We start from the raw sequence: 13,495 nt of genomic DNA, 5'->3' as shown, positions 1-13,495 counted from the left end.
GCCATGAGGTATCGTTGGAAGGGTTTAAGAAAGAAAGTGATGTGATTTTCTAGAAAGATCTCCTTAGAGGCAGTGGAAAGCTCATAGGAGAGGGACAGGAATGGAGGCCTTAAGATGTGTTTGCGGTTATCCATATATCATGTCAGCTTCCCCTTGGTGGCTTAGAATGAAGAAGTATTCATTCTTCAAGTATAGATAGAGAGTCAGCAGCAGTAGTTGAATGGACCTTGTATCAAAGTTCCACAGAGGATGACAGTCAGAAGACAGAGCCTCCCCTCAAGGACTTGATCATCTCAGTACAAAACAAACCAACGGAGTTCCTCCAGGTGTTGGCGACTCTTTTCACTATCATGTGTGTAGTATCTTATCTCTGTGTTTTTTTTTTTTTTTTTTTTTTTTTTGAGGAGAACCATGTAGTGGATGAAATTATTGTCATTTTAGATGTGGAAAGCCTGAGGCAGAGGGTGCAAGGGGACTTCCCCTGCTTCTTCTATCCATAGGACAGGAAGGCTGCATGGTGCTTTGGCCCCTGATCTGGGGCTTTTGATGGTGTCTCAGTTCCAAGGTCATTCTCAATCTGGTGGATGCCCATCTGCCCTAAGGGGCCTGAGGTCAGGCCCTGTGGAGCGGATGAAGAATAAACCAGAGTTACAAAAGGCATTTCCTTCTGGAGTTTATGTCATCCATTCCCAAGTTCACATGCCCAGTCCCGACTTTTCTGAACACCACACTTACGTGGCCAATTGCCTACTTGGTATCTCTATGTGAATGTCTGAAAGGCATCTCCAATTTAATATTCAAAAGTGAAACCTTGGCCTCTCCACTCTCCACCCCTTGCCAAACCTGCTCTTCCCCTCAGTCTTTCCTTAACTCTAGAAATGACAACGTCATTTACTCAGTTACTTAGAGCAAAAAGTGTCTTGACTCTCTTCCACATCCCTTGCCTGTAATATATCTCACCACCTCCATGGCTTCCATCAGCCAGGCTGCCATCATGTTTAGTCTGGGCTGCTGCAAGAACTTCTTAACTGGTCTCCTTGCTTCCATCTCCACTCTCATACAGCATTTAGAATGACCACTTTACAGAGTTAATCCCACTATATCACTTTCCTGCCCTCAGCCATCCAGTGCTTCCTAAGACACTTAGATTCAAATACCAAATCCTTACAGTGGCCAGCAGAGCCATGTGATCTGGTCTTTAGTAGTCTCTCCAACCTCATATCTTAAGCAAATGGGAGGATTTCTGGTATTCTCCGCCTTGTTTAACCATGCTCTTCTTAACATTGCCTTCTTGCTATTGCTACTCCTCAAGCATTTTAGGAACTTTCTCAACCCAAGGCTGATGATCTTGCTGACCCTCTGAAAGACTCTTCCAGATATCTGTATACTCCTGCATTTCACTCAGGTCTCTCTTCAAATGTTACCTCAGAGACACCCTCACTGATCATCCTGCTTAAAGTAGCATCTGCTGCTGCTGCTAAGTCGCTTCAGTCATGTCTGACTCTGTGCGACCCCATAGACGGCAGCCCACCAGGCTCCCCCGTCCCTGGGATTCTCCAGGCAAGAACACTGGAGTGGGTTGCCATTTCCTTCTCCAGTGCATGAAAGTGAAAAGTGAAAGTGAAGTTGCATCCTTCCCCTCAATTCTATATCCTCTAATCTTATGTTCTGCTAACAAATTATTTGATTAATACCTGCCAATCTAGCATAGTATATAGTACAGTATTCTACCTCAAGCAATTAGAGAAATGTCTGGCAGTAAGAGACACTCAATAAATATTTGAATGAATAAATTTAGCAGGTTATGTTGTTGTTCAGTGGCTAAGTTGTGTCCAAACCTTTGCAATCTCATGAACTGCAGCACACCAGGCTTCCCTCTCCTTCACTATCTCCTGGAGTTTGCTATATAATTCACACATTAATTTCATCTCATAGGGATATTTTTTGTCAAACCGTTTACTGAAGAAAAAGCACCAAATCCACTTTTACATTATTTTCCCCCAAAGTAGAAGTCTTTTTGTCCCCTTGAATTTGTTCAGTTATTATTGGTTGAGCACCTTCTAAATGTCAAGAGGTGTGTAGGACAACGGTGAACAAGACTGACACAGTCCTGGCCTCGTAGAGCTTAAACTACATTCCCATCTCTCCCCAAATACAGTCAAGTCAGCACTGAGCAGGCAGTCTAGCCTGTATGTGCCAATGGGTGAGAACAGGAAATAGACATTGTTTATGAAAATATTAATCCATGGAAAATTAAGAGCCCTGCTTTTTTTCTTTATTAAGAAACTGCACTCTCAGCATGCCTTTTCTCTTTAAAAAGCAGACTCTTGGGTGATCATCAGTTTTTTCCCTGTTAATGCTTGTCAACTCCCTCTGCAGGTCAGTTTGTGCAGCTCACAGTCTAGAGATTACCTGCCAACTATCCTTCACAATAGACAAAAGAAAAACTCCCTTACTCATGTCACTTGGAAAAATCTTGATTACACATGGCATTCTACTTTTGTAGATTAGTAACAGAAGAGGAAAAAATTTTTTCCCTGAGAATGTTAACTTATGAAATAAAATCTTGCTTAACAGTGGGATTTCCTAAAAGATTCTTCTGCTTACCAAACAAAGCCAATGTGCTTTGTAGGCAGGGGAAGAAGAAGGGGGAAAAAAAATTGGGCCATATGAGTTAGAAATGGAAAAAGTAGAATGCTGAGCAAACTCAGTTAAGCGACCTCAAGTGTGGATTTTATTCATGAGATACTTGTAACACACACCCAGCTGGGGGGATTAAACCAAATGCCCTTCAAAAGTTGAGAGTCAAATTTCCAACCAATCCTTGGCTGCACTGGCCTGGTGTGTCCACTCCATGAATCATGTTTGTCTTGCAAAGAAATTCCCAGACAACATGCCCTTTTGGTCATGTTTTCGCCCACAGTCCCACACATTCTACCTTTTTCTACATTATTTCAGGGAAAAGTTATTACAGAGAAGCCACAACTGTTTTGAATTTGACCAACTTTACATATGTAGAGCTCTAACATTGGCTTACTCAGCAGAAGCCCTAAGTACCAGACCCTAGAGTTAGGCTGAAAGTCGAATGCCTCTTGGAGAGAAACCCAGTGGAGATGGAAGCTTCAAATATGGGGCACTTGACTTATTTAGAAACTAGTACAACTTTATTTTTCTCTGTTGTCAATTGTAGCTTTTTGAGCACCATGACTAGAATCTCTGCATGAAAGGGACAACTGTCTGGTGTCATACCTAAAATAATAGAACAAAGAAATATGGCCAGAGATTTCAGACCCTGGGACATCTCAGCATCCCAAACCTGGAAGGTTCCACATATATCTATCCAATATTCAATGTGAGAATGATTTCTGCTGAGAGTTATACCTGCTTTGAGATGCTCTCATCTACCTGCAATTCTGAATCCATGAATATATATCTAGGAGTTCAAGTGTATATAGTTAATAAATGAAGAAAGCAATGATGGATTTTAAATTCGAGTATCTCCTTTGTGCCCTTTTTTCTTAGCCAACTTACCATACTTGATGCAGAAGCTGAAATAATTCAAAACCATTTGCAGAGGTTGTGATAAGATGAGCTCTCATTAATATAGGTTTATGTGATTTTCTTTCCCTTTCACATGAATTAATGTTTAAGTGAGAAGTTATTTCACTAAAGAGCAACTGACAACCAGGTTCTTCAGACTTTCTAGAAAGATATAATAGGCTTTTAAACAGATTCAGAAATTTAATAATAATGGACTACTCACATTACCTACACTTGTTCTAAATAGGTGGTTCCAGTTCATAAGCTCAGGGGCAGAACTTTTGTCCTCTGGAGCCAGTAAGATTTGCCAATGAAGTAAGAGTTCTGTGTGTGTATATGTGTTTTACAGATTAGTGCAGCTAATATAATCTCTATTTAAACAAATTTTCTTAATGTGGTATGGTAGTCATTTTAAAGCACATAAGACTAAACAGTACGTAGATTTTGAAAACATTCTTCTTGAGCTGAATTCTTAGAGTCCAAATGGCTTTTAACACAAAGCTCCAGATTCCATGCATTCATGGTTCAAGCATGACTTGAAAAACTGTTCAGTTTTTCAACTCAGAATTTTATGAGTGAATCTCCTGCTCAGCTACACTGCAAATATTAGGGGATCTCGAAACTTCACTATCCTTCCCCAACTTTCACTACCCTTCCCCACCTCTCATGTCTCCACACATGATTTTGTTTTGTTTTTTATTATTATGGAATGAAATCAATCAGAGTAATTTCCGGTTGCCATAAAAGAAATGGCGTTTGAGGACTTAGGTCATTCTGCTGAGGTTCAGGACCTAAATTCTTATTTTGACCTTGTCACTGACATCTGTTTGACCCTGTATAAGTCAGACTGTCGTTGTTAATTTCTTAGCACTTGAAAATACACTTCTGGGAACATAAAGATGTACATGCAGCTAAAGTCTAGTGGGAAAAATAGATCAAATTGCTGTCTCAAATCTCCTTTTCTACCCTCATCAAACCCTAAGGTCCTATTCATCACTTTTCCTCAAAGCCTCCTTAATTTCCTTTCTTCTTGGCCCAACTCTGGTCACCCTTAGCTCAAGTTGGCTGCTGCCTGTCTAAAAGACATTCACAATTCTCTTTAGACTGTGCCAGGAGCTAAAGTCTCAATGGTGAATTAGTTGACATACCGGATTTGCCTTCACCAAGCTCATTTTATAGAGACCAGCAATTAACATTGCCCTATTAGCTCAACCTGGAGTTGTAATTCTGGAGCCCCCAACTTACTGCCCAGTGAGAGAGATTTCTTTTAACTTTTTTATTCAAGCATGGTTAATGTGCAATGCAGTTTTAATTCCTGCTATATAGTAAAGTGATTCCAAACTTCCAAACCCATCCCTTGGCAACCGCAGGTGTGTTTTCTGAGTCTGTCTCTGTTTCTTAGATAAGTTTATTTGTGTCATTTGAGACTCCACATGTAAATGATATCATGTGATATTTGTCTTTCTCTGTCTGACTTCACTTAGTATGATCATCTCTAGTGCATCCATGTTGCTACAAATGGTCTTTTTCAATTTTTATGGCCAAGTAATATTCCACTGTATATACATAACATCCTCTTTATCCATTCATCTTGTCAGTGGACCCTTAGGTTGCTTCCATGTCTTGGCTGTTGTGAATAGTGCGGTTATGAACACAGGCAGGCATGTATCTTTTGAATTATAGTTTTGTCTGGATATAAGTCCAGGAGTAGGACTACTGGATCATCAGTTCAGTTCAGTTGCTCAGTCATGTCTGACTCTTTGCGACCCCATGAATTGCAGCATGCCACGCCTCCCTGTCCATCACCAACTTCCGGAGTTTACTCAAACTCATGTCCATTGAGTCGGTGATGCCATCCAGCCATCTCATCCTCTGTCATCTCCTTCTCCTCCTGCCCCCAATCCCTCCCAGCATCAGTCTTTTCCAATGAGTCAACTCTTCGCATGAGGCAGCCAAAGTATTGGAGTTTCAGCTTTAGCATCAGTCCTTCCAATGAACACCCAGGGCTGATCTCCTTTACGATGGACTGGTTGGATCTCCTTGCAGTCCAAGGGACTCTCAAGAGTCTTCTCCAACACCACAGTTCAAAAGCATCAATTCTTTGGTGCTCAGCTTTCTTCACAGTCCAACTCTCACATCCATACATGACCACTGGAAAAACCATAGCCTTGACTAGACGAACCTTTGTTGGCAAAGTAATAGGTAGCTCTATTTTTAGTTTTTTGAGGAACTGCAGTACTGTTTTCCATAGTGGCTGCACCAGTTTACATCCCCAGCAACAGTGTAGGAGGGTTTCCTTGTAGGGAGACATGTTTCTGTTTCTCAGCTCTTCTCTTGCTCACTGGCAGAACCTTTGGGCAAGGACTTTGTTTCTGTACCTCACTGTGCAGTATGTTGCTCTGTCAGCAGGAACAGCTGACAACTTTGTTACTTTGCTAGCATATCAGGGGTAACCCTGTTCGGATGCCTCCTATTGCCTGCATGGCTGTGTGTGGTCTGTGTGCCACACGTGATCTCAGAGGCAGGCTGCACTGCTGTGATGTGTTCACAGCAGCATCTTGGGAACCTCCCTGTCATCTTTCAATTAAGCAGCAATAACCAAGACAGACACCTATGGAGGTCTTGGCCCCATGGAACAGAGACAGTCTTTATGCATATGTGAATTGACAAAATGGGAACTCCATAAATAAAGTACTGGGTGCAGCTGGTCCATCCAAAAACACTTTATTCTGCTGGTCAGACCAGGATATATCTTCTAGGTCTAATTCTCATACACACACCCAACTCAACTTTATCAGAGTGAGTTCAGAGTTCATGTTTTTGAGGTGACTTGTTAAATATGAAAGAAACTAGAAATCCTTGACCTGGAAATGAGAGGAGCTAAGGGAGGGCCATGAGAGTTATTTTCAAATAGGCTTGTCACATGGGAATTGATTGGGGTTGCCTGAGAGGACATGGCTAGAACCAATGGACAAGCAAGAGAAAGACAAATTTAAACTCAACCTAAGGGCTAACTTGCTAATTAGTGCTGTCTAAAAATGGCCTGCACCACCGTGGGACACCGTGACTTCACTGTCATTGGATGCACTGAAGCACACACTGGGTTACAACACGGCAAGGAGTTGGAGGGGAACTGAAGCAGGCTGCCCATCAGTCAGTTCAGAGTCCCCTGTGTCAGGCTTTTGTATAGAATGATACTCTGCAGCACTGAGGGGGCAGGAGTGTGGTAACTCCTAACTTGAGATTTTTTGAAGCTAATATGTCAATGCAATGACCAAACCCACACAAATTACAGTTTACAAAATGTTTTACTTAAGCATATATATACATATGCTAAAATATGGGCTTCCCTGGTGCAGCGGTGAAGAATCTACTGCAATGCAGGAGTCATAGGAGATGCAGATTTGATCCCTGGGTCGGGAAGATCTCCTGGAGGAGGGCATGGCAACCCACTCCAGTATTCTTGCCTGGAGAATCCCATGGACAGAGGAGTCTGGCAACCTACAGTCTATAGGTCACAAAGAGTCAAACAAGACTGAAGCGACTTAGCATGCATGCATGCACACATGTATGCTTAAATATATGTGTTTATGTATAAATATATATATATATATATACATATATACATGTGTGTGTATATATGTGTATACACACACACACACACATATAAAGCAGCAAATGCTAGTGTGCATTTGGTCTAACTCCAGTGTTTTGGACATGAATAGGTAGAGAATTTGGCTTGGTCACCACACTTTGAAGTACAGGTAGTCTATCAACTCTTGCTCTGCCCTAACTAGCCTCCATATAGACCATGACACAGTGGGTCAGTACAGAGTCCTACTCTGCTCCAGGGCACAGCTCTGCAGAACATCTGTCCTGGCCTCTGGTGCAGTGGCATCTTTGATTTCCACTTCTCTACTCTGAAATGCCTGGTCCTTGTTGCATCCTGACAATCAACTGCAGTGGGTTTTGTAGAGAAAAGAACCATTTCCAAGCTGAACACAAAGGAAGATGCTCGCCCTGGAAAACATCAGTGTAGCACTCTCAGACTCTTCTTCCTTCCAGCTATGAGGGATGGCATTGTATTATTTTAAAATGGGCTAAATATAAGTGAGGCTGCTGGACTATGCTTGTCATTTGTGACCTCTGCTTACTCTCATCATATAAAAATGATTGGCAGCTTTGAGTCAAATCTCAAAAGAGCAGAGAAATCATTAAATGAAACAAAAGCAAACAAGCTTTTCCATGAGAAATGCTATTCAGTTTTAACCTTCTGGTTTTCTCTGAATATGAGATTTGTCCTGTTTTTTCAGCTAGGAGTAATTGGTCCCACTTCAGGAGGCTTTTATGTGTGTTACTCATGTCTCCTTGGCATCTGCTTCAGACTTTTCCTGAAGTAGGACAACCCCCTGAGGGCAGAAGCCTTGTCCCCGAGGCTCTTAGAGGCTAGTCTAGCAGACACCTGTCAACCGCAGGGACAGAATGTTTGTAGAGAGGCCTGCCAGCAAGTGGAGGTCCACAGGGGAGAAGGTGGAGGCCATTAGAATCCCTTCCCCTTAAACAAGGAAGGGAGAAGAGGAATTTAAGGCTTGGGTGCTTAGAATAGAAAAAATATGGTACTGCAGTCAGACTGTGCAGCTTGTAACCTCTATGTCCAGAATTTGTCTGGATTGAAATTTAGAATGTTTAAGGGAGAGAAGAGAGGAGAGGAAAATTACCTCTAGCTTGGTCTGTTACTTCAGTTGCAATTGTTAAACAGTTCTTTTGCCCAAATTACAGCATCCCAAGATATGCCAGAAAGAAGTGGGGCCCCCTCTTCTTTTGAGAGTTAAACAACAGGTCTGCTGCCCCCCTTCCTCCTGGCACAGATTATGTGGGTATGAAATAAGCGAGTTCTTGCCATTCCCTCCTTCATTCAGTCTTTCTATGATTCCCCCCCTCCTTCTCATACTCATCCCACATTCACACTACATTCAACCAGTGGAAAGAAAGGCTATCTGGTGCTAAGGGCTATTTCTCAGCCCTAAATCCAGCTGCTCCTGAGAGTTAAAGCCAGGATAAACACATTAGCCCATTTTCCACCTTCAACTTCAAATACTTGGAAAGAAAGAGCATCAAATAGCATCTCTCTGAGAGCAATTTATAAGGTGGCTGGTAAGAGCCCGGGATCTAGCCTTGCAGGGAATTTATTTCCAAGTAAATTGATACCAGGGTTGTTTATTGGAGTGTTATTTCTGCCAGAGCCAGCATTTGAAAATCCAGTGAGAAATTCATGCTGGAAAATGTGAATTAAATAGCTCTTACAGGCTACTCCTTGGCATTTGGGATATTGCCTAGCGAGTTGATTCAATCTGTCTCTGATTCTCTCAGTTCTTATTAGGTGCTTAGGCCTGCAGCTGCTGCTAGTCCAAATTGAACACGGCACAGCACGTGGGCCTAGATACAAACCTACCACTGAGATCTTTCAAAACGTTGGAGTTTCCCTGAAGATAAAGAGCATATTTGGACTCAGCAGCTGAAGTTTTGACTTGAATGTTTGCCACTTCTTATCTTTTAGTGACTTTTGCTTCAAAAAGTTCCCAGAGATAACCTCATTTGGATAAGTGGGGCTTACAGTATAAAGAAAAAGCTATTACAAAATCCTCTTCCAAGAATTGAGTTTAGTTGGCTAGTACCATAGTTCTTCATGTCAGCTTACTTCGCTGTTGTTTCCTGGGCTTGTTATTTTTATCCTGGTCTGACACAAGCTTTATATATGATGAGAAACATCAGGGAATTCGAGATAGGCAAATGAGCAGGGGAGACAACTCTGTAAGTGATGACTGGGCAGAGCAACAGAAGTGATGATCAAGCTTGATATGAAGGAGAGGAAGTAAAGGACTTAAACTTTCTTTGTAGGGTTTTCTACATGTATGTGAAATGAATCATGCTGGCCCACCATCCACCATGATGTTTACAACAGGCACTGTACTTTAGCAGCTGTTTTTAAACATTCATCTATATTATAACCACCCAGCTGATGACACCTACGTTTCTAAAGAGTCCTGAGATATTAATAGAAGAATGTAAAGCCACAAAGTTTGGGCTAGGCAACTGTAGGGATCTGATTTCATTGGTGGCGTTCTCATTGCTTAAGATTTTAAAACAAGATCCTAGTTCCTGAGAGTGACTTTCAGGCCACGGGAAAGAAGAGGCAGAGAGGCAGGAAGTGAACAACTCCACTCCCATTGTCTGAGCTCATGGAGAAGAACATGGACTTTCCGTGGCCTCTTTTCATGACCTGACTTGTCCATGGTCTGAGAACTGTGCCAGTGAAGGAAGAGGGCAGGTAGGCCGCCATCCACCTGTGCTGTGATGCTGGTGGCTAGGGGAGGGGATGTAGAGGGAAAATGCCTAGAACTTAGTCTTCTCTTCTCCACCTCCCTGGTCCCCAAGCCTCTTTCCTGGTTTCCAGTCAAATCCAGCCATGCCTCAGCCACAGTCAGCTTTTATTCAAGTGACAGGGAGGTGAGCAGGCTCCTTCAGCCTGGGCCATCAGGGAGCCTTGTTAGGTATGTTTCACAGGTCCAAGGTTTCGTCTATCTGGCCTGCAGGTCTGGAACCTCTGTAGTCAGTTGTTCTAGAATAATGACCCCATGTGTTCTCAAACACAAGTGAAACTCCTCAGTGGCAGAGAGCCAATTGGTAGGTTCATGGTGTGGAATCAACCTTCCTAATAAGCAGTGCAGCTTCTCTTTGTCAGGGTACATAGCAGAGAGGACTGGTCAACACAATTAGTGACCGTCACATTTAAAAAAAAGATCAGGAAAGGCCTTCAAATCAGGTTGTGTTAGAGCCTGCTGTCATCCTCAGATTTCTGAAATGCTCATCTTTTCCAATACTCAGAAGCTTGAAACTGTCACTCACAGGATTCGTATTCCTGCAGTGGGAGTGTTGCCGTCACCAACTCCATTTCTTTTCTTTACTCTTTGCCTTTGGTCTTAGACCTTGGGTCTGGGATTTGGACTAGGCTGCAACTTTACACAGTACACTCTGTTCAAGCTGGAAAGTCCTTCAGTCGTGGCTTGTGTGCAGTTCATTAAAAATAAGTTAGCAATGCCCAACAGTGTCTTTTCAAAGACTGTTGAATGAGTCAAATGTTCCTTAGTTTCTCCCTTTGAAGTGATGTTCGTTACCTAAAGTATAGGGATAAAGGAAATAACTCAAGTTCTTGCCAAATTACAAAGTGGGGATAATCATGGAGAATGTGGGAAATCATTTTTTTCCATAAAAAAGGTAAAACCTCGGGGGAAAATGGATACAGGCATACGTTGACCGAGTCCCTTTGCTGCTCACCTGAAACTATCACAACACTGTTTATCGGCTATACCCCAACACAAAATAAAAAGTTAAAAAGAAAAGTAAAACCAGACTGACATCTCGCTAAGTCATTGGTGCTGGATGTTTAGGATGGAAGCTCCAAGTGGCTAACACCTGTGTCTCATCACGCAGGCCAGTGAAAGGCGTGTTCACCTCGTCGTATCCCGCCAGGTTCGGCGGCACAGTCCTGACATCTTTCAGGAAGCCAGCTGGAACAGCAACGGCAGCCAGTCCCCGGGGTCAGGGGACAGGAGCAACACTCCCAAGGTGAGGCCCAGCCGGGATATGTCCACTGGTCCTGCAGGGAGCTCTTTCTTGGGAAACCTGCACACTTGAACATTTCTAAGTGTCATCTCTGGACTTCATCACTTAAACACTGTTTGACTTGTCTTGTAAAACAAAAGCCCCAAATCCCATCTTCGCGACATGGTGAGATAACAGGTGTCTCCTTTCCACGGAGGAGAGGGAAAGGTACAGGAGTGTTTTGAAACTCAATCGTGAAAACCAGACCTCATATGGGACCTAATTTCTAGTCTAAGCCAAATAGATGTCTTATTTTTAAAACAGGCGATTTGTTTAAGGACGGTTCCTATTCACGTTGAAATGAGGAAGGTGGCTTGGTTTCTGGCTTTTGAAGTACCCAATCTGCCTGAAAATGAATGATTCTCTGCTATCTTTTTTTTTTTTTTTGGCTGCACGACAAGTCATGCAGGATTTTAGTTTCCCAACCAGGGATCAAACCCATGCCCTCTGCAGTGGGAGCATGAGTGTTAACTACTGGACCACCAGGGTTGTTTCCCCTTCTATTTTTAGTGTGTTTGTTTTTGCAAGAATACCCAGGAAGATAATAAAAACATTCAAGTTGATGTAATATTAGGGAGTGGTGGGGATTGGGACAAATTACAGAGCGTATGTCCTTATGGTTTTCAATTCCAGAAAAATTTTAAAACACTGTGGATGAAGCAGAATGCATCACTAGGCAGACTGCCTCCTTCAGGTCAGCAATTTGTAGCGTCTTTTAAGTGAGGTGACTCAGGCCAATGTGTACTTTTGTCTGTGGCTTTTATTAGAGGCAGTATTGTACCCTCCCCATTTGGATGGGTATCCAAGTAACACAAACCTTGCTTAGTCCTATGCCTTGGCTTGGCATCCTACTGTGATGGCAATGAGTTTCTAGCTGTCATTTCTCCTGAGACCTGGTTTCATTAAATCACTTGTCACTAAACTCTTATAGGTAGCCCATTCTTCTTGCAACAGATATTAGGAATGCCTACCTTCTATATCAGGCTGTGTTTCAGTTTGGAACAACTCACAAGTTTGAGTTTTTGAGCAATGGATGCAGATTTTTTATTTTGGAATATCTCTGCTTTGTATACTGTTAACTACATAGCCTGCAAGGCTACACCACCTCGCCTTCCTCCAGCCAGCCAGCCATACCCCATAAATCCATAAATTTTAGGTTTGTTTACAATAAGCAATCTAGAAAAACCAAGTACCTCCTGCTAAAACCTTTTATGGATAATGACTACCTGGTGTCTTTTTGATAATAAATACCATTAGTGTTTAAATTAAACCAATGGTATCTGTTAATGGAAAACTGGCTTATTAGCTCAATTATTTAAAGTTTCAGTGTGAGTTAACTAGACCATATTATATTCTGGTTCATTAAAGCACTAAGAATGCGGCTTCCACCAGCACTGTGGCTTTATGATCCCTTCCACCTAACCATCATGAATCATGGAAATAGGGTAATCTGATCAAATTTTTGCTGCAACCTTCTGTCATGTGTCCAGTTCCTGGAAAACCTACATAACAGACTGGCCTAGTGGGAAATTGTAATTATTTTTATTTTAATTTATAGTTCTATCTGCCCTCTGGAGTGTCCTCTCTCTCTCGCTCTCTCTCTCTCTCTCTCACACACACACAGTGCTGTATTTAAAATTAAAATATATAGACGTGATGATTTAGTTTTTCATGACCCTACTCAAGTTTTGTTTAGGAAGTAATATGGCTTTTTTAAAGTAGGCACTTAATGATTCAAAGAAATACCAAAAGAAGGCAAACCAAGATTTGTGAGACAGAGAAGTTTTTAGCCAATTGAAAAGCTGAAGAACGATTGAGTGTGGCTACATCACCTGCACAACCCATCTCTACACGGCACTTCAAAGTTCTAAGGTTTATTTAAACACACCCCTGATGTTAGGAGTACTAACTGCAGCATATACCTTGCTATAATTATTAATTTCCAATTTATTATTCTATTACTATCAAAAACAAGGTGTGGCAACTTGCAGTTTATCCATCCATTTATTCAACAGATGTGTACTTATTGTCATCAATGTGTTAAATGCTATGCTCAGTGCTAGGGATACACTCACATGGCATTACTGTATATAATAAAACCATTACAAGAGACATGGGTTATTTAAAACCATAGGAAATCATGAGGTAATAAATGCTCAAAAATCCTAGGTTTATCTTGCTTCACAATGAAGCATTAAAAATTGATTCTGTGCATGCAAGCATTAGTTCTGTATTATGAAAACCATCAAATTTACAGAAGTTTGATTACAGCCCATTTGGTTTACTGAATACA

General features: G+C 41.9%; 1 protein-coding gene across 5 annotated transcripts in view; it reads left to right on the top strand.

Annotated features, from left to right (window-relative positions):
* Positions 1-13,495, top strand: part of LNX1 (ligand of numb-protein X 1) — a 191,626-nt gene that overhangs the window by 162,451 nt on the left and 15,680 nt on the right. For all 5 annotated transcript variants that reach the window (XM_059887616.1, XM_010806136.4, NM_001076234.2 and 2 more), the window contains one exon: positions 11,032-11,166. In XM_059887616.1, the coding sequence (XP_059743599.1) occupies positions 11,032-11,166 (135 nt within the window). The remainder of the gene's footprint in view (positions 1-11,031; positions 11,167-13,495) is intronic.

The sequence above is a fragment of the Bos taurus genome, chromosome 6, assembly GCF_002263795.3.
Source record: "Bos taurus isolate L1 Dominette 01449 registration number 42190680 breed Hereford chromosome 6, ARS-UCD2.0, whole genome shotgun sequence".
In the NCBI taxonomy this organism is placed as follows: Eukaryota; Metazoa; Chordata; class Mammalia; order Artiodactyla; family Bovidae; genus Bos; species Bos taurus.
The sequence above is the reverse complement of the archived record's forward strand: the minus strand, read 5'-3'. Positions and strand labels throughout refer to the sequence as shown.